The 21293-nt window shown below is 42.3% G+C and overlaps 2 protein-coding genes across 2 annotated transcripts in view; both read right to left on the reverse strand.

Annotated features, from left to right (window-relative positions):
* Positions 1–616: 616 nt before the first annotated feature.
* On the reverse strand, positions 617–18258 carry plppr3a (phospholipid phosphatase related 3a). Its single transcript, XM_089005124.1, has 10 exons — positions 18178–18258; positions 14996–15607; positions 13224–13327; positions 12138–12323; positions 11003–11132; positions 10337–10532; positions 8903–8960; positions 7822–7995; positions 4921–5745; positions 617–4486 (listed from the first exon to the last, which is right to left on the reverse strand). The coding sequence occupies exons 3-10, from the start codon at positions 13302–13304 to the stop codon at positions 3722–3724; spliced, it is 2415 nt and encodes an 804-aa protein (XP_088861250.1). The 5' UTR covers positions 13305–13327; positions 14996–15607; positions 18178–18258; the 3' UTR covers positions 617–3721.
* Positions 18259–18950: 692 nt separating this feature from the next.
* The window catches only part of grin3ba (glutamate receptor, ionotropic, N-methyl-D-aspartate 3Ba), a 71260-nt gene continuing 68917 nt past the window's right edge, over positions 18951–21293 (reverse strand). Inside the window, exon 12 of the mRNA XM_089004778.1 lies at positions 18951–20805. Coding sequence (XP_088860904.1) covers positions 19953–20805 — 853 coding nt within the window. The 3' untranslated portion in view covers positions 18951–19952. The remainder of the gene's footprint in view (positions 20806–21293) is intronic.

Consider the following 21293-nt stretch of genomic DNA (forward strand, 5'->3'; position numbering starts at 1 on the left):
ACAGATAGAAAAAAATAGCCCGCCAGTAAAAAAAAAAAAGGGCCAAGGAGATCGATCAATAACGAATATTAAGCACGTTTTTTTTATTTACACTCAAAAAATGAGATTTACAATACTTCAAAAGCACTAAAAAATGCAGCAATGGCTTGTTAAATAAGGTAAGGGTGAAAACCTGAAGAAAAACACACACGCTACACTAAATGAGGCGCTCTCGTCAGAATTTAGTAGGAAATAGTACCAAAAATTATTATTTTCCAACCGGACGATTTTGCAGCAACAAAAAAACAACCAAATGTTAAATTTGAACATGAAAATATTTTTTTTTTCACTTAGAAAAAACATTTCAGGTGGTATATTATCTTATTTAGGTTGAAGTGTTATGCGTTTCTTTAAAACAAATCTAATTGTCAAAAACAACAAAACACGTTTTCCGATTTGTGCAATTTTTGTGCAAAATCCTACTAAAGAAAACCCCAACGGAAACGTACTCATGCGTAACGCTGTACAATACCCATTTGTACAAAATAGCTTGAGGGGATCGTTAAAAAAAATGTTTTTTTTTGTCCGTTATTTATGAAACCCCCCGCTGCACCCCCCCCGGCCCCCCCGAAAAATAAAGCACTTGTTGACTGATGAAACAATTGGCACAAAAGAAGCTAAAGAGTTAACTTTATACAACAAAGTTGAAATCCAGAGTTGTCAATTAATCGTTGTTTTCTAGATACTGTACTAGCACAATATACAGTGATACCTTGGCTTACAAACTTAATTGCTTCCCAGACAGAGTGTGTAAGGCGAAAAGCGTGTATCCCAAAAAATTATTTCCTATAGGAAACCATTAAAATGAGAATAATCCGTTCCCAGGTCCCCATAAAACATCATTTTCTAATTTTCTAAGCCTTAAAACTACACAAAATGTACCTTATTTGATGTATAATAAATGCTATGGTATTATAATTAAAGAAATAAACTGTACTGTATAATAAAGTGGTTTTATTGACCTTTGTGATTGTCGTTGATGGCTTGATGGAATTGACTGGCCGCTTTCATTAGCATTACACACTTGATGAGGAACGTAGCCTTCTTCTTTCACCATCTTGAGAAATGATCCCTTGGAGGTGCTTTCTCTGCCATCATTTTACCTTGTTCCTCATCAATTGTGTTCTGTTAAGCTGGGTTGATAGCTTTTTACGGGTTATTTGTGGAGCCTGATTGATGGGATATTTTAACCTTGCAGTCTACACTCTGCTTTTGAACTATCAAAGTTGAAACAAGTCCAAATTTCACTGTTTTTTTATATCCATTTTGTCACTCTCTGTTGTCTGCCTGTCTCTTTAATGTTTAAACCACCTCCCCTGACTGCTGCGTTCTTGACCAATCACGTGGCTTTAACCGACGACTGGGGGCTGGGAATACAGGACCAAAACAAGCCGGCTGCCATTTTCTTGTTAGGAGAATGGGCTCATTCGTGAACGACACATCACTCATTATGGCGCCACGTGTGTATCCTGAAAAATATTTCTTATGGCAAGGTAAAATTGTCATAAATTTAACGTTTGTAAACCGAAAAGTTCGTAAGACGAGGGGTTCGTAAAGCGAGGTATCACTCTACTGGAAATATTGATTTTTTTGGGGGGGGGATGAAATAAACATTTTGAATTGAAGTTCCCATTTTTGATTTCGACTTTAGTTTGCATTCATTCGGATTCACATTGAGTTCATCGGTTTTCAAAGTTCATCATGTTTTCATGGTATAACTACATGATGAACATTCGCCGGACATACGTGTTGGACTAGCCTCAAAATATATCCGATGTGTGGTGTGATACGTTTGTGCACCTGAAAATGTGGAGATACTGAATGAAGTTCGCCCTGATTAATAAAATGATAGAACCGCCCCAGTCCAGTCACCTGAATCGTGCTTGTCAAAAATAAGTGTGGTGACTCGTCATTCCGTTTTGTGGTCTGGAGTTGAGGTTTTTGGGTTCGGGATTTGCGATTCAAGATTGGGAGGTAATGGTGGTGTTTGATAATGAGTAAATTGATGTTTCAGTTGTAAGGATTAGATTTGAGGGTCCAAGTTAGGGTCCATCATAAGGTTACATTTTTAGTTTAGTGATGGAGGGTTTAGGGTTTGGGATTCGGGTATAAATGATCATTTTGGTTGAGAGTCCAAGGCAAGGGTTCAACGTTTTGAGGGTTTTGATTGAGGTTTGGGTGAGTGTCACAGTATAAGGTTTTGGAGTTGATTTCATGGTTTACGGTGAGATTTGTACTTGGGTTTACAGTTAAGGATTGAGGCTGACACGTTAAGTGGGTTAGGGCTGGGTTGGAGTTAGTCGGTTGAGGTTACCAGGTTAGCTTGAGTGCTAGGTTTCAGAGTTAGGGTTTATGATGTTGGGGTTTGGGTTAAAGAGTTTTGTTAAACGTATGAGCTTCGGTCAAGGTTTTGAGAGTCAGGGTTCAGGCCTAGGGTTAGAGTTTTGTTGATATGGTGAGGGTCTCTGGTAAGCCTTATCTGATCTGGACACAGATGATAGCATTCACACTTGTCCGAAGAAATTGGAGGGTCAGAACATTCTGACGAGAGGGTTAAGTGTAGCTGAACCAAACATGAAGTTAGGTCACATCGCCCCCAAGGCTCTCTAATATAAGACTGTAAGACCAGGAGTCGAGGAAACAGAAGATACTGGTTTGCATCCACTCATCAGGGTGGTTGGTTTGAGGCCGTAAATCATTCCGGAGATGCCCGGATTGGGATTTACAGCTTTCGTCCTCTTCCTCGGCATGGTTCAAGATTGACAGTTTAAGTGAGACGACTCCCCAGAAGGATCCAGGCTCGGAGCTTAAAGATCCACAAGAAAAGCAAACAAAAGCCGGCAGCCAACATACAGCTGCAATCGTCTTTGGGAACGCTGGCATTGCCCGCGGTTGTTTTGTTTTCCTTAGCCCTCTCTGAGGAAAACAGATTGAGCAAATCTGAGGCCTTTCGAAGTCCGATCTCTACTTTCCACCGCAGATGCTTTTTTTCTCCCCGGCGGCGAGCAGGTGGGAATTCTTGTTCTTTGCCCCTCCCCCCATTTCTCGTCTTCTGACATCTTACGGATGCTTTAGCTAAAGTGTTCCCATGGATTTGAATTGAAGATGCCATCCTTCAAAAAATTGTGAAGTCTGTCACCTCTAAATATGACCCGTCCAATATAGCAGCGGTTCCAGATCCTCCCTAACAAAAATCAGACCAATACAAATGAGAACGGAGAACACCCTACAATTTCCAAGAAAGAAGAGCTGCTCTTAAAGCCGTGATCCCACTGATATTTGCGCAGGTAGCAAAAGTTTGATTTTCATAAGGGTTCATCGAGGTTTGTTCACGGTCACAAATTTTGCTAGCTTCACCAATAGTCGTGACTGTTTTTCACTCAACATGTTTGAGGCTTCATATACAGGTTCATTCATACAGAAGATCATCCTAACCCCCTAACGATGACCCCTAAATTCTGCTTTGTGATTTTCTTCAATGCCGATGGTTGAAACAAAGGTACTAAGTAGGCTGGACACACTTTCAGTGTCGTGTCATGACCCCGAGATGTGACCAACGAATTGGTTTCTCTGGCATTTTTAATCGTTTACTTTTGCCTGCTTTTCCTTCGACGCTGATCTTCCAAAATATTGCTTGATGTGAAACCCTCGGGTGGTTCAATGAAGGTTAGAGACCGCCGCACTATAGCATCCGTTCATTCTGGAGTGCCTTGTAGTAGTGCTCCTGCTCGGCATGACTGCGAGCTGATACGGAGGGCCGGCGGGGCAACGTGGACGAGCGGGACAGCATCTGGTCGTCCATCAGCAGATCGGGATGGGGTGGAGGTGGGAGCATAGCTGAGCACGAGGGATGGGGAGGCGGCGGCTGCGGCATGGAAGACGCCGGCGGTGGAGGAGGTAAGGGGGACGAGGAGCTTTGCGGGGACACCTGAGACGGTGGGTGGGACAGGAGAGACGCGTGAGGGGGTGGCGGCGGGAGACGGGGCGATGAAAGCTGGGGTGGGGGAGGCAGAGGGGAGGAGGAGGTAGGCTGCGGCAACGGTGGGGGCTCCGGAGTTTCGCCACAGTGTGACTCCTTTTTTACCGGGAGCGTCCGGTAGTCACGGTACAACGGGGCGTTGTCCTGCCCTCGAAGCACACCGCGGTGCTTCTCCAACACCGTCGCGTCGCCGGCCATCATGTTACCGCTGATGGTGTTCCTCCACTCCCACGGCTTGCCGTTGGAGGCCGTTACCCGCACCACCGGGTGGTGCGGGGCGTGGGCGTCGATGGTGACGATGCTGCCGCTGCCGGCGATGCTTCCTGGATTGCTCCCCACACAGCTGTCTCGGTCAGAGGGGATGCGGTAGTAGAGCGACTCGGAGCAGTTGGAGCCACCGCCGGAAGAGGAACCGCCGCCCTCCACCGAGGAGCCGCCGTGGCTTTGTTGCTTGGACATTGCCATCACCTGCAACGGGTAAATACATGTAAGGAAGGAGAAGACTGGCTTGCACGTTGCTTTTTGAGTCATCTGGAGTCAGTCCCAGAAGGATTTGAATGGGTCCGATACACCTCGGACTTGTCATTGCCGGACACATTACATCTGGGGACGATTTACACCCACAACATAACCGTATAAAACACTTCCGAGAAAGGTTTGAACCACCTCAGAGAAAGGCTTGAACCAGGGATCAACCCGTTTGGGCCACAGGCAGACCAAAACCTGGGCTTGGAGTCGATCCCAGGTTAGGTAGAGCAACGGTCCCCAACCTTCATTGCCCCATGCCCTGGTTTAATGGCAGACAGTATCTTCAGGGGCCGGACTTTAAGGTGTGACAGATAAGTGCATCTGATATCTGGGAGAAAACTCTAAAGGAACACCGAGAGGATTTCGCAGCTCACCTGAGTGACTCTTGGTTGAGCGGGTGGTTGACTGGGTTGCGTGTTGGGCACCCTGGGCGTGGATACGGCGATGGGTCCCATGCCGGGCTCCTTTGCGGCGCTCCTTTCCGCCTCGGTGAGTGAAAGCCACTTAGCGCGGGTCTTGGCGCTCTTGGGGGAGACGGGCGGCGGACGCGCAGCCTCCTCAGGGATGTGGACCAGCGGAGGAGACACAACCATCCGGCCTCCGGATGGAGGCGTCGCCATGCCTTTATTGGCTTGCACTTTGGGGTAAAGAGAGGACGGCATCCCCTTGTCGCCCGTCTCGTCCGGCGGATCCGCCGCTTCCGTCCCGTCCTCGTTCTCATCCCGGGAACTTTGACTCCGGAGCTCCAGAGAGCGCTGCTTCCATTCTGACACCAGCTGCCGGGATCTTTGTGGGTCTAGCGGCACGTGGAAGGTCAAGTGGCGCTGCGAGATGGGCGGCTCATCGGAGGGCGAGATGGGGCTGTTCCCGTTGGCCACCCGGGGCAGGGTGTTGCTGAACGTCACCATCGTCTCCTTGCCCATGGGCCCGCGGGTGGCCAGGAGCTCAACGTCGGCACTGGCTCGCTTAAGGGACGCCAGGGAGGCTTTCTCACGCCTCACTTTGCTCCGCCCTCCCGAAGCCATGGCCACGGCCAGCTCCTCGCGGCTCTCCGACACCCGCGGAGTCTTCCTGTAGAGGGAGTCGTGACTGCGCTGACTCAGCACCCTCAGCGTGTCCTTATGTGGCGTCGTCAACGATTTGGGCTGAGGTGACGCGTCTTCCTCAGATGCTTTGAAGTTAGCCACTGCGTACACGGCCTGGAGGGGGGGGGGGGGGACACTGACATCAGGGACAAGATCCAATATGTCCTCCTTATGGGCTTCGCATTTAACACAGAAAAGTGATGTTGTTACGATGTTGTTATTTTGGAATCGGCGCAGTGTTCTTTGAGCCCCATGAAATCTGCCTAGCAACATGAAACTGAGCATTCCCATCGTGATAAATTTTGAATTGAGACGTATTGTTAAAATTATTTTTATTTTCGAGTGCGGACTAAATGGGACTTTTATAAAAAATAAAAATAAAAATAAATGACTAAAAATAAAAATAAATGAAATAAATGACTAAAAATAAAAATGAATGACTAAAAATAAAAAAATAAATGACTAAAAATATAAATAAATGACTAAAAATAAAAAAAAATAAATGACTAAAAATAAAAATACAAATAAATGACTAAATTAAAATTAAAATTTAAAATTAAAATTAAAATTAAAATTAAAATTAAAATTAAAATTAAAATTAAAATAAAGTAAATAGGAATAAAATAAAATATAACTAAAGTAAAATAAAATAAAAAGGAAGCAACAAAGAATAAAACAACTACAGTCTAGGAAGGGGTATTAGTTGGCTGTGAAAAAGGTTTCACTTTTTTTCCAACACATTTAATTTAATTTATGTTTTTAAAAGTTTTTTTTTCTCGAGAAAAGAAGAGATAAAAAAATTCATTAAAAATTAAGAGTGAGTCAAAAGCTCTTCTGCTTCACAACCTGAAGGACGATGAAAAATCCGCAGCGATTCCATTTTTTTTCATCTTCTCTTTCTCCTCCCTAAACTCGAGTGTGAAATTGCTGCGGCGAATTCTTATCCGATTACTGCTTCTCTCTCTGTCGCTCTCAGTAAAAGAAGGCTAAATATAGCACGCTGGGAGAGAAAATGAAAGAGGAGGTGACAAATCAAAGAGTTTGTCTTGACGCACACAACAAGCCAAAATGCAAGTCAAAGCGTTTTATTGGCAAAGATGGCGTCCTTCAAAGCTAACCAAATGCTCCCTCGCCGTTCATCCTCAATAGCTTGATGACGTGCAATGCAAGCTGCTGCATGTTACAACTCAAAATGGAAACGACCGCAATGTCCGATTTTGATTCTTCACGAATATTATTATTTTGTCGGCATGAGAAAGTTGCAAACCGGTTGGTTTTGAAAAACATTTGAAACCAGCTTAATATGCCAAGATGTGGGAGTGGTGACGGAAATCTTTCATCACGACCAATTAACTGCAGTTTTTTTTTGCATTTCTCAGCTATTGTAATCTTTACTGTAATCTTTTCCTTCTTATGAGTGGTTTATATGTCATTTTTTTGTTTCTTATATTATACGGACCTCTGATTTATTGTGCAATAATCTAATTGTAATATATCTGTGACATGTTGATGATTTTGTCGCTGTAGGGTATATTTCGGTCTGATTTTGGTGGCCTTGGAACGGATTAGGACATTTACATGGAAAACATGTCTTGGTTTGTTGTTTCTTCAATTTTTCTTCTGGAGACTATTCATTTCCTCATTAACGCATTCACTGCATGTGCCAGGATTATTGTCATTTTCGCTCCAATTACATGGCCCACAGAATATTGAGTTTCAGGACGACATAAACATTCAATACAGCGTTAGAAACGTTAGACTCTCTTCTTTCATTGTACGAAAACAGTTAATTCCTAAATTATAGGGGTCGGGAGTTATATGAGCTTGAAATGGGGGCAGATGTACAAAATAGAATACAATACAATTCATATTGCCTTATATCACGCTTTAACAACAGCTGAAGCTGGAACAAAGCGCTAACATGGCTAACAAAAGGTAAATGCTGCCCTCTTATGGAAGTGAAAAAAACATTGCCAGAGTTATGATCAGAGCTTTTTCGGCACCCCCGCAAAAAAAAAAAAAAAAAAAAAAAACCAACAAATTCAGGAATGGCGCTCCACGTCATGCTTTTCGATTCCCGGACAAATTCGTGAATGCCAGTGAATGAGTTAACGGGAAAAACTGTAAAATGGAACCTATGGCGTCCGAGTGGATGTCGCGCGAGGGCGAACGCTTTCCGCAACGACTGACCAGGTAGACGCCGATGCCGGCTCCGATCAGGTAGCCCGCGTAAACGTCGATGGGGTGGCTCCGGTGCTGGGTGATCTGCGTCAGGCCGGCCAGACCCGCCGCCATGCAGAAGACGAACACCAACAGCGGCTTGAGTAACTTTGTGGTGGCGCCGATGCTGGCGTTGAAGTACATCTGAGAGCACAAATTAAATTGATTTATTTATGTTTTTAGTGCCATGCTATATCGTGTTGCAAAGAAAAAGACAAAAAAAAAAGAATTATTTTATCATAATCCATTTCATTTCTAAGCGCCTTTCAAAACTCTCAAAGTCACTTTACAGTCACAGGATCAGTTTACTGTGGGTGAGCAGCGGTAGCCACTCGCGCCAGCGTTCACTTAACCCGGAAGTAACTCAAAAAGGTAAAAAGTTAGCTAGCTAGCTAATAGCTAGCTAGCTAGATAACTGAATAATTCAAATAGATAGAAAGTTAGCTAGCTAATAGATAACTAATAGATATCTAGCTAGATAGCTAATAGATAGCAAATAGCTAGCTAGCTAGATAGCTAATAATAATACATTTCTAAGTGCCTTTCAAAACTCTCAAGGTCACTTTACAGTCACGGGATCAGTTTTTCTGTGGGTGAGGAGCGGCAGCCACACGCGCCAGCGTTCACACAACCCGGAAGTAACTCATAACTAGCTGGCTAGCCAATAGATAACTCGTAGATAGTTAGCTAGATAGTTGAATAAATCAAATAGGTAGAAAGTTAGCGATCTAGCTATTAGATAACTGATAGCTAGCTGGATAGCTAATAGATAACTCATAGATAGTTAGCTAGATAGTTGAATAACTCAAATAGGTAGAAATTTAGCTAGCTAGGTAATAGATAACTAATAGCTAGCTAGATAGCCATTCTGTGCACGAAATAAATCCTATTGGACCCTCCGCACCCTGCCCACCACCTTTTCCAGACACAGTTACAAGAAAATACTCCAGACTGATTATTTGTGTCACGCTGCCCACTTTGATAAAAAAAAATCAACGCCTTAACACATGAAAACATGCACCAAAATTAAATACAAAAAAAACAAACTTACGGAAATGTAGACGGCGGCAAAACCGGAAAGTGTTGCATGCTGGGACGGGAATGTTTTCCTGTAAAGGGAATAAAAAAATAAATAAATAAAAATGAAAGAAAGAAGAGGTTTATACGACGCAAGTCAAACATGTCATTGGGCTTGTGGAATGCAGCGTAATAAGGACGCTCAACGTTTTCGCCGGGATCGGATTAGCCCGCTAACGTCTGCATTAGCAATAATCTCCATTGTTGCTTTGGGAGCGTTGCGCGAAAGGAATCCAACGTCAAAAATACTACGTGACAAAATTCATCCAGTTACGGGATGGAGCTTTTGCAAAAATAGGGTCATATTGATTTTGTTGCTAAATATAGATACAATTATGTATTTCGAATATTGAGGCTATATGTAAATACGCCTGTGTACACTGATATAATATTTCAAATTTGAGTTGATTTTTGTAGGGGGTGACACACAAAATGAGTTTTTTTGCGCTAAATGGCGGTTTGCTGTTCAACAGTTTTGTGCCGCCTTTGAATGATCTTTTTGAATTTATTTTATTTTAATTTTTTTCATTTTGTTTTATTCATTTATGTATTTGCACTGCCTTTAAAATATTTTATTTATTTATTTTATTTAATGTATTTTTTTGTGCCACCTTTAAATTGTCATTTTTAATTGTCTTAATTTTATTTTATTCAAAATTTTTTTTTGGTGCCGCCTTTGAACGATCCTTTTTTTCATTGTATTTTATTTGTTCAATTTTTTGCGCTGCCTTTAAATGATATTTTTTATTTTATTTATTTTTATGCCGTCATTGAATGGTCATTTTTAATTCACTTTATTTTATTTTATTCATTAATGTTTTTGGGCTGCCTGTGAATGGCCATTTTTGATAATTATTTATTTATTTTATTTATTTATTTTTTGTGCCTCCTTTGAATTGTCATTTTTAAAACATTGGATTTTACTTCATTATTTTTTTGGTGCCTTTGAATGGTCATTTTCTCTATTTTTTCATTTATTTATTGTGCTGCCTTTGAACAGTCATTTTTCTAATTTTTTGATGTTATTTTATTACGTTTTTTATGCTGCCTGTGAAAGGTCGTTTTTTAATGTATTTTATTTTTTATTTATTTTTTGTGCCGCCTTTGAATTGTCATTTTTGTATTTTATTTTATTTACAATTTTTTTGTGCTGCGTTCAAATGTTAATTTTTTGCTAATTTTTTCCATTTATTTCATTCATTTATTTTTCTGTACCGCCCTTGAAGGTCATATTTTAAATTATTATTTTTTTGTGCTGCCTTTAAATGGTCACTTATTTGCAGATAAAAGCCAGGGTCTAAACAAAAGCCGTAAAAAGCAATAATGCTATTTTTACTTTTGCACTCCTGCGCATATTTGGACTATATTTAAAATGGCCGTTGTACAAAAATCGTGATTGTGGTCCTACCTTGCCGACATGATGGCGTACTGGTCTTTGCCCATGCAGATGTCCTGCGAGACGTAAGCGTTGTTGTCGCAGGCCACGCCCGCCGCCGTATAATTGGGTTGGCAGACGGTGAGGAAGAAGGGGGCGTGGTAGCCGGTGGCCAGCTGGATGACATCTGTCACCAGGGCTGTTGCTAGGAGACCAAAGACGTGAACACCTGAACGGTAGAAAAGCAAAAGGGGGCAGGGCGGCGAGCGTCAAGGTTCGCTCAAATTTACAATAGGTTCGAAGTAAAAATACAAAATAAGAAAGAAATAAATAAAAACAAAAAAAACAAAAAACGATAAATCGTCATTTTTTTAATCATTTCATATTAGCGATTTTTATTACTGTATAACTGCACCTTTAATGTATACGAAACTGTTTACTGAGTGTAGTCACGCAGTAGATTGCTGTGCGAGTGTGTGACATGCTGGCTGGCCCAAATTGTAGTACGGCTGCTGGCGCGTTGTGGTGCGAGGCGGAGAATTAAAAAAAGGGGTCTGGCGGTCGTGGTTGTAAGTACGGACGGTCGTAAATCGCGGCGGTCGTAACTTGGATGTTACCTGTATATATACAAATCTATTTGTGTACATTTAATATGATGTCCCCATTCCGCAGAAATGTGTGAAATGGTGGCTTACTGACCCACAAAGCGCACGGTCCTACGCAGGAAGGAATTGAAGCTGCAGCCGCCGGCGTTGATGCTGCTCTCCGTCTTGGGGCAGCTCTTGACTTTGGACTGCATGCAGTACATCAGGCCCTCGCCCATCATGATCTGCGGACAAAAGCCAGGGGGGAGTCAACATGAGGCGTAAGAAAAAACAAACAAACAAACAAACAAAATTAATAAACACATCCACCAAATAAACAAACACACAGACAAACAAACAAACAAACCAATCAATAAATCAACCAATCAAGAAAACAATCAATTAAAAAAATAGATATACAAACAAATAAAGCTAAATAAACAAAGAAACAAAATAAATAAATATAAATATAAATATAAATATAAATAAAGCAAAATGGATGAAAATTAATGAACAAACAAATAAATAAATAAATAAACAAACGATAAAATAAATAAATACGTTCAAAAACTGAATTCCAGCTAGTAGGTGTGCTTGGAAAAAAAAACAAGATAAAATGAAAAAACACAAACAAAAAACAAAGTTAATACATATAAATAAAAATGAATGAATGAATAAACAAATAAACAAGTAAAAAAATAATAATACTAAATAAATGAATACATGAATAAATAAATTCGAAAAACAATTCCAGCTAGCACGGGAGCTTGGAAAAAATAAGGTAAAATGAAAAAAAAACAGAAACTAAATAAATAAATATGAATGAATAAAAAACGTAAATAAACAAACAAGTAAATAAACAATAAATATATGCATAAATAAGCAAATAAATAAATACATAAATAAATAAATAAATGTACGCACAAATAAGCAAATAAATAAATAAATAAAAAAAAACAAGGAAATAAACAAGTAAATTAAAAAACTATAAATAAATAAATAAATAAATAAAGTGAATTCCAGCTAGCAGGGGAGCTTGGAGAAAAAAATTCAGGTAAAATGGAAGGAAAAAAACCCACAGAAACAAAATAAATACATAAATACGTAAATATAAATACATATAAATAAATATAAATAAATGAAAACATAAATGAAAACTAATAGTCTATAAATAAATAACAAAATTGAAATAGCGGTTGAAAAATAAAATAAAGGTAAAATGAAACTGTATAAAAGCCAATTTGTTTTACCGAGGCGGCGGGTCCAGCGAAAGCCAAGCTGAGCAGCATGAGTAGCGGGATGAGCTCATCTCCCGTTTCCACAAAGGGCATGGAGAGGTCGCGGTCGTAGCAGCGGAAGCCCACCACGGCGGGAGACAAGACGTCCGTCAACTCCAGGAAGTACAGCGACACCAAGGACGACAGCACGATGGGGAGCTGCCACCGCACCGGCAAAAGGGATTGGAGCCATACGCTTGAATTGTTGATTTCACCTTTTCATCTCATTCATGCTCAGAAGAGGGCAATAACAAACACAAGGGCACAAAAAAAAAAAATCCGAGTGGACCCTCCACACCCTGCCCACTACCTTTTCCAGTGACTGCCATCAGGGAAAATGGTACAAAAAGTTCAAACAGCTTCTTCCCTCTACCGCTAACGCCCGAAACTTTCACTCAAACTCTATTGTGGCTCTTTGCAATTGTGCACACCCCCCCGTGAAATGCTATTAACTCATTCACTGCCATTCCTGAATTTATTCTAGATAGCTAGCATGCTAGCTATCTATGAGCTATGAATTGGCTGGCTTGCTTTGGTTGAAACAGCAGTTTTATGCTATCTAGCTAGCTGACGATGTATCTGGCTAGCTAGCTTTACTTGAAGCAGTAGTTTTAATCTATCTAGCTAGCTGTCTAGCTAGCTAGCTATTAGCTATCAATTAGCTAGCTGGCTCTGGCGAGGTTTTTCCCTCCCACTAGGATTTGCCTTTTATTCAGATACCCCCATTTCAAACTCATATAACTCAAAATCCATATAACTTAGGAATTAACTCTCTTTCTAATGAAAGAAGAAAATCTATGGTTTCTAACGCTGAATTGAATGTTTATATAGCCCTAAAATTCAATATTCTGTGGGTGCTTCAATTTGAGTGAAAATGACAAAAACCCTGGCACTGGAGTGAACACATTTTATCACATCGTCTGGCAGTGAATGAGTTAATGGCATAATGCAGTCCCGTACATACTTGAACAATTGTGACTGTTTTATATTACAAAGCTAAACGGTAAAAATAAATAAACACACAACAACAAAATAAAAGTGATTCATTGAACGTTTTACCTCCACAAAGTAAAAACATGGCAGCAGGGTCATGCTGTCTTTAGGGGCTTTCTTCTTGGTCCGGTTTTTGGGGGACGTCATCTTGGGGTGGGTCCACTCGCAAGCTGGTTTGGACAGGACATGGCGGGAAAAGTTAGTCGTGTTTGTTTGAATAATAGCAACACACACAAATAAGTAAACGAAAAATGGAAACTATTAAGATGGCTAGCTGGTTAGCTGGCTATCGATTAGCTATGTATCCAGATAGCTAGTTATCTATTAGCTAGCTCGCTTTCTATCAATTTCAGTTACTTTCGGGTTGAGTGAACGGCGGCGCGTGTGGCTGCCGCTGCTCACCCACAGAAAAACTGATCCTATGACTGTAAAGTGACCTTGAGAGTCTTGAAAGGCACTTATAAATGAAATGCATTATTATTATTCTGAATGTCTCCTTTTCTTATGTCCTCTTTCCCAATGTCTTCTTTGCTACGACCCCTTTCATAACGTCCCCTTCCCTACACAGCTTTTTTTTTGACAAAAACTGCAGATCTCCATCTGATAGAGAATACACAGAATAGAAATTATCATATTTAAAAGTTTCAAGGTTAGTTAGCTGCCGAACACAAGGCACACAATAGAAGCACAGAAAATCTGGGGTTAATCTGAGGCAAACAGACACAAACTGTCATTTTCATGGAGGAGATCTGGCCTTGGACTATTTTACGATTTGGTAAACTAGAGCGGCATTCCTGAATTTGTTCGAGGGTTTTTTTGGGTGCTGATAAAGCGCTTGTCAGACCTTTGGCAATGTTTTTCCTTTCCACAAGGGGGCAGCATTTTCCTTTTTTCCATGTTAGCGCTTTGTTTTAGCTTCAGCTGTTGTTAAAGCGCTATATAAATCAATATTGGTTTGTATTTTGGACATCTGCCGCCATTTCAAGTCCATATAACTCCAGACCCGTATAACTTAGGAATTAACTCTTTTTTTTCGGATGAAAGAAGAGAATCACGTGACCTAGTGCGACCTTTATTGAAGAAATTCACAAACGATATTTTTTTAAAGCAACATTTTAATACGTCACTGCAGTTCATGAATTCATTCGTGAATTGTAAATATGACGTAGATGACGCCATTCCCAAATTTGTTTGGGTTTTATTTTTCCATGCTTGGGTGCCGATAAAGCGCTGGCCACAGCCCCTGGGCAATAGTTTGTTGTTTTCCGCAAGGGGGCAGCATTTCCCCCTTTTTCAATGTTAGCACTTTGTTTTAGCTTCAGCTGTTGTTAAAGCGCTATATAAACTAACATTGTATTGTACTTTGGACATCTGCCCCCATTTCAAGCTCATATAACTCCAGACACGTATAATTTAGGAATTAACTCTTTTTTTTCCGATGAAACAAGACAGTCTAAGGTTTCTTACGCTGCATTGCATGTTTATGTAGTCCTAAAACTCAATATTCTGTAGGTCCTGGAATTCCAGTGACAATGACAAAAACCCTGGAGCACTCAAGTGGACACATTTTTTTGCAACATCGTCTGGCAGTGAATGAGTGAAAAGGAGGTCATTTTTGACCCGCCCGGCAACATAGTGTTTGAAAACCACGCGGCTATTGGTGAAATGATTTGACAATGATTTGAGCCTCATTGAAGGCCGGCTAATCAAAAGCATCACGTAAAGCGTCAGTGAGATCGTCAATTATGGAATGTAGACACACACACACACACACACACACACACACACACACACACACACACACACACACACACACACACACACAGAGTGATGCTCACCTCTATCCCGGGGGCTCCGTGAATTCACCGAGTCTCGTCGCCCCCTTCGCCCCCGGCGTGCTCTGGCGTGCTGCTCCAGTTTGGCGTTACTCTGCCACGTCTGTCCCTTTAATCCAGATCCATGTCTTCTACACAAAAAAAAAAAAACAACAACAAAATCCCAGTGGAGGTGGACGCCCAATCGGGATGCGAGGACGGCGTCCAAGGATGCAGATGGCAGGAAAAAAGTGTCCCCCCAAAAAAAGATGCCGTCCAATTGTGGAGTAAAATCTTCACGTGCTTCCACTGTGGTCTTGCTGGTGCAGGCTTGGGGGTGGGGAGTGAGAGGGTGTTAGGGGGGTCGGGGGTCGGGGGGGTCCAGATCCTCCCCTTCGTCTGCGATGATCATCCAACGGTATTCACGATATTCACGAGATTCCAAATCACGGTGGTGTAGAAAGAAATATCTTCTACTGAGCTTTTTTTATTTCCCAAGCAAACGCGCCGGCGTTGGGAATATTCGGGTATGCAGTCACAAAGGCAAGCGCAAGAAGGGATGGGGGCGGGGTTGGCACGGGGGAGGAGAGAGTGGTGCACCGATGGTGGGGGGAGGAGACAGTCTGCTCCATACTTCTTCCATGAGACAAAAAAAAAAGGGGGGGGGGCAGAAATCAGCAGAGGGAGGTTGCTGTGTGCGTCAATGAAGAAGCAATGCAAGTGTGTGTGTGTGTGTGTGTGTGTGCACGCCTTTGTCCACACCTGAAGGGCGTGTCCACGTTTACCAACGGCCCACAGTTTTTTTTTTTGTATTATGAAATCCGCCGTATCACTCCACTGTATACATATATATTAATATAGAGTTCTTTTTCTAGATTTGAAACGGATTAAAACATTTTACATTGATTATAATGGAAAATGATGTTTCGTTTCTAGAACGGATTATGGTCGAAAACAGAATTTGGTTTCTGGATGGAACGGATTATGGTCGAAAACCGAGGTATCAATGTACCTCACAAATGACCCTCAAATGTAAGAATGATTTATATTTACAGTATATTCTTTGTGATATTTTTTTAAATATATTTTTATGTTTTTTTGGGGTCAAAAATATTTTATTGGTTTATTATATTAAACAGGTTTGTGTGAAAAGTTTCCTCTTTTCATTTAATTTAATTTATCGAGTTATCTATCTGGCTCTCTAGCGAGCAAGCTGGCTACCTAGCTAGCTAGTGATTTATTATCTATTAGCTAAGTAGCTAGCTATTAGCTATCTATCGAGTTAGCTACCTCATCGCTATCTAGCTGGCTGGCTATCTATGGCTGGCTGGGCAGCTAGTTAGCTTTCTATCTCTTTGAGTGAATGTTGGCGGGTTGCGTGAATGCCGGCGCGTGTGGCTGCCGCTGCTCGCCCACAGAAAAACCTTTCCTGTGACTGTAACGTGACCTTGAGAGTTTTGAAATAAATGTATTATTATTATTATTACAGATATCATCCAACTTACGACCGGTTTCCGTTCTGACAAAACGGTCGTAAGTCAAAATGCTTCAGAATGGCCGAGGCGAGGTTTATCTATTTACTATCTATTAGTAGTCTAGCTAGCTAGCAAGCTAGCCATCTCTTAGTTATCTATTAGCTATCTAGCTAACTTGATCTATTTGAGTTATTCTGGGTTGAGTGAACGCTGGCGTATGTGGCTACCGCTGCTCACCCACGGAAAAACCGATCCTGTGACTGCACAGTAACCTTGAGAGTTTTGAAAGGTGCTTAGAAATGTATTATTATTATTAGTAGTATTATTATAAAACATGTTTAAAAAATCAAATTGAGTTTTTTATTAAATACAGAGCACCAATTTAATTAAAAACGAGAATATGCGGGTGTGAGAGATAAATAATAATAATAATAATAATAATAATAATAATAATAATAATGGGAAACTATTCATTCTGGATGGACAGCCACCATTGATTCTTTGTCATACACAAACACACACAAAAAAAAACATGCTTCTAAAAATGGTCACTCACCTGTGCAATAGAGTGACAACTGGACCCTCCGCACCCTGCCCACCACCTTTTCCACCGACTCCCCATCTATGCGCACCAAATCCAGCAGATGTTTAAACAGCTTCTTAGTTCCCCCGTGCCCATTAAGTGTCTAAACCGTAACCCAAATTGAACTGTATAGTGCCTCTTTGCAATTTTTTTTTATGATGATACTAGTGCAGCGTGTTCAACCGGAAACAAATTCCTTGTGTGTTCTACATACTTGGCCAATACAGATTATTCTGATTCTGATCAAGAGCGACTCTGAAAAGGGTTGGAAAGACCCACTTGAAATTCATATAACTCCAGACCCATATCATTTAGGAATTAACTATTTTTTTCTGATGAAAGAAGAGAGTCTAAGGTTTCTTACGCTACATCAAATGTTTACGTCATCCTAAAACTCAATATTCTGTGTGCCGTGGAATTTGAGTGACAATGACAAAAACCCTGGAGCACTGGAGTGGACACATTTTTGCACATGTCTGGCTGTGAATGAGTTAAATATTTTGTGGCCACTTTTTGTCTGACATCACTTGTTGCTAGGCAGAATTCTCTGGCCAATGGCAAAATCTGCCAAGGTCACATATTTTGCTTGTTGCTAGGCAGTGTTACGAGGTCAAAGGTTGAGTCATGACTGCCCAATGACAAAATGAACTAATGACAACACGACCCAAGGAAACGTTTCCTGGAATCTGTGTGACCTCCCCCGTCCCCACACATACCCAGACGATATGCTAATTTGGGCACATTCCCGAATACTTCAACACACCATAACACCCCCCTTTAACAACAACAAACCCCGCCCCCCCCCCCAAAAAAACCTCATGAACCTATGAACAGGGGCGCCACATTCATCCTTCTTGTGGTTGTCAAGGAGTTTCTCTATGAAGGGGGAAGGGGGGGGGGAAACTCCGGGCTCATACACACCCTCGCACCCCCCCACCCCCACCCCTTGCATCCCCACTTTCCGCCCATCCCCACCACAACTAATAAAAATCTATGCTTGGTCACAGCTGGTCCGAGCTAATCAACTCATCACTCCTGTTTACCTTCACATTCTAAGCAGAATAGATAGGGAGGGGGGGGGGGGGGGTCCCGAATGTCAATCATAAGTAAAGACCGACGTTTACGATTGGATGAGATGGACGGGGTACCTTATCAAGTGACCAGTTGCCGTCTTTCTTCGTTGAGTCTATCGCAAGCGTAATTGGATCTCTTCCTTGATCACGTGGGGTGTGTGTCTGGTGGGTAGGGGGACGGACATTGGGGGGGGGGATTCGTCATTTAAATGAAAATTATTCAAGACTGCGGCTCACATGTGAGATCCAATAAGCTTGAGGAAAGCGTTCGCTAGTCATTAGTAAGACACTATAAAATGTTATCTTTTAAAAAAAACTAATATGAAACCCAAAAGCGTGGTTTTACCTGGTTTGTGCAATGTGGGGACCACAATGTGTGTAAACCAACATATGTCCCCACCAAACATGATTACAAGCACACACAAACACACACACACGTCATGGCTATGTAAACAAATTTGTCTTCACATTGTCCCCATTAAACATGATTACAAGCACACACATACACACACGTCATGACTATGTAAACAAATGTCTTCACGTTGTACCCATTAAACATGATTACAAGCACACACACACATACAAATCATGGCTATGTAAACAAATGTGTCTTCACATTGTCCCCATTAATCATGATTACAAGCACACACACACACACACATACACATGTCATGACTATGTAAACAAATGTATGTCTTCACATTGTCCTCATTAAGCATGATTACAAGCACACACACACACCTCTTGGACTATCTCTTGCATTTGTGGTCCGGAATTGAATTTGGCATTGTGCAAATGGCAAAAATGCAACGTTTCGTGCTTCAAAGTGAGATATCGGGCACTTTTCGAATGTATAGAAATGTTTATTTCAAAACATGAAATGGTCCAATATCATAAAATCTCCATCAATGTGGTTACAATGTGTCCGTCATTCCACGGATGAAACGTCTTTTGCGTTTCTGTATGACGCGCTGTTACTCTAATAAGTTTTCATCCTTGTCGCTTACGAGGTTGCCACTGTTTTTAACATGAATCCTTCGAGTGATATCCTCCGATCCAAACATGGTCGTGGTGGAAGTCGTACCGTGGTAAGCAGAAAATGGACGTAAGGAAGGAATCCATAAAGACCTTCAAAGTGTCACTCTTGTTTTTTTTCTACCCATCCTTTGAAAAATAGATTGCTTCACTAATGTCTTTTGCAAGGCCGTAAGCAACGGGAAGAATTGCAATGGCGCTATCTAGTGGTCAACAGCAGAATTAAAAGATTTGTTGATTTTGAGTTGGTGTGCTTTAAAAGCCAGTGAAAAAATTGGGCTTGTTCGAGTCGATTTTGGGATTAAAACGTAGTAATGAATGTCCTGTTCATAATTTAGGAATGTTCCGTCATAATTAACTCATTCACTGCCAGATATGTGCAAAAAATGTGTCTACTCCAGGGCCAGCGTTTTTATCATTGTCACTCAAATTCCACGGCAAACAGAATATTGAGTTTTAGGACTACATTACATTTAATGCAGCGTAAGAAACCGCAGACACTCTTCTTTAATCAGAAAAAAAGAGAGTTAATTCCTAAATGATATGGGTCTGGAGTTATATGAGCTTGAAATGAGGGCGGCTGTCCAAAATAGAATGCAATACACCCATATTGGTTTGTATAGCGCTTTAACAACAGCTGTAGTTGGAACAAAGTGCTAACATGGAAAAAAAGGGAAATGCTGCCCCCTTGTGGAAGGTAAAACATCGGCAAAGGTCTGGCAAGCGCTTTATCGGCACCCTAGCAAGAAAAAAAACAAAACCCTCATACATTTGCGAATGGCAGTGAATGAGTTAATTACGCCTGTCAAATCGAATCAAGTCCCGCCCCCCGCGTGCGATTGGCTGTCTCTCGTCCTCTCCAAAGTGTTGACAACGCGAGTCAGGCTCGCCTTCTGCCGGTCGAGACTCAGAGAGTTCCGCGCCGACTGGCCAGACCGACTTCGGTCTAAACCGGCGGAAGAAGCGGCGCGTGAGCCGCCGGTCCGGTCCTCAGTCGGCGGTAGGGCGGAGCGTATCTGGGGGGTCCGCCCCCGGTCCAGGCTGTTGATTGCATTGAGGGTTCCGCTTCTCCCAAGCGTGACGTTCTCGGCAAAGCTCTGCTGCGGTTGGTTGTTAAGAGTCGGGTTGGATTTGCCCGTCTTGTCCGCGCTGATGGTTTGGACCAGCAGCCGGTCTCGCTCCCGCTCCAGGCTGGTGTCCCTGCGCGACGTCCCACTGCGCTCCCTCTCCAGGGTGGTCTGGATCTCCGCCCTCCTGGCCAGAGCCTCCCTCAACTGATTGCGGAAGATCTCAATCTTTTCCTGGAGCTCTTGGAGCTCCCCTTCCCACAGTCCGGTCCGGCCTGCCCTACCCCCGAGGGGAGACAGTACCAAACCCGAAACGGGACCCCCGTTGGCTTGAAGGCTTAAATTCCCGAAGCCACCGAGGCTGAGGCCCGGTCGTCCCACCATGCCGGGGCGTCCACGCACCGAGGCGGTGTGGGTCCGCAGCCGGTAGCTATGTAGGGTGTCCAGGTCAAAGTGCACCCGTTTCTCCTTGGCCTCGTGGGACGGCGACGAGGAGCTGCCGCTGTCCGCCGCCGAGCCGGAAGCCGGGAGGGATGGCGGGGGAGGCTGCTGATGCTGCTTCCTGTGGAGGCTGCAGTTCTCCGAGATGCAAGAGGAGGCGCTGTTGGACAACACGAGGAGTCCGAGTGAGAAATACGGAATATGCACTTAGCACCTGTCAACGCGCCCTGGAATGGAAGATGGACGATGATGTCAGGAGGGAAAAGGGGTTGGCAGAGTGAATCCGGAGTGCTGGCAGCTAATTAGTGCCTTGCTGCCATCTTGTAGCATCTCGATTCAACAACTTGATGAGTCTCGTCGTGGTGTCGAATATTACATTTCTTTCATATCAAAACTTGTTGAAAACACACCAAGCACAAAGGTTTCCCACGCATCTCTGTAAAAATCAATCGCTATCTATTCGCGAGCAAACGGCTAGCTATTTGCTAGCTTGCTATTAGCTATATATTCTATAGCTAATGGCTAGCTATTTGCTAGCTAATGGCTACCTATTCGCTGGCTAATGGCTACCTATTCAGTGACTGATAGCTATCTGTTCGCTGGCTATTAGCTATCTATTCGCTAGCTAGCTAGCTATCTATTTCAGTT

The sequence above is a fragment of the Hippocampus bargibanti genome, linkage group LG09, assembly GCF_051943395.1.
Source record: "Hippocampus bargibanti isolate YZ-2025 linkage group LG09, ASM5194339v1, whole genome shotgun sequence".
NCBI classification, from domain to species: domain Eukaryota; kingdom Metazoa; phylum Chordata; class Actinopteri; order Syngnathiformes; family Syngnathidae; genus Hippocampus; species Hippocampus bargibanti.

What these genes read in the sequence shown, in the direction of transcription:
- plppr3a (XM_089005124.1), bottom strand. Translation starts at nt 13,304, where the DNA reads ATGACGTCCCCCAAAAACCGGACCAAGAAGAAAGCCCCTAAAGACAGC. An exon ending in TCGCTGGACCCGCCGCCTCG is followed by an intron (nt 11,133 to 12,137) that starts GTAAAACAAATT and finishes TTTTGTCCGCAG; the next exon opens with ATCATGATGGGCGAGGGCCT. An exon ending in CTCAACCAAGAGTCACTCAG is followed by an intron (nt 4,487 to 4,920) that starts GTGAGCTGCGAA and finishes TACCCGTTGCAG; the next exon opens with GTGATGGCAATGTCCAAGCA.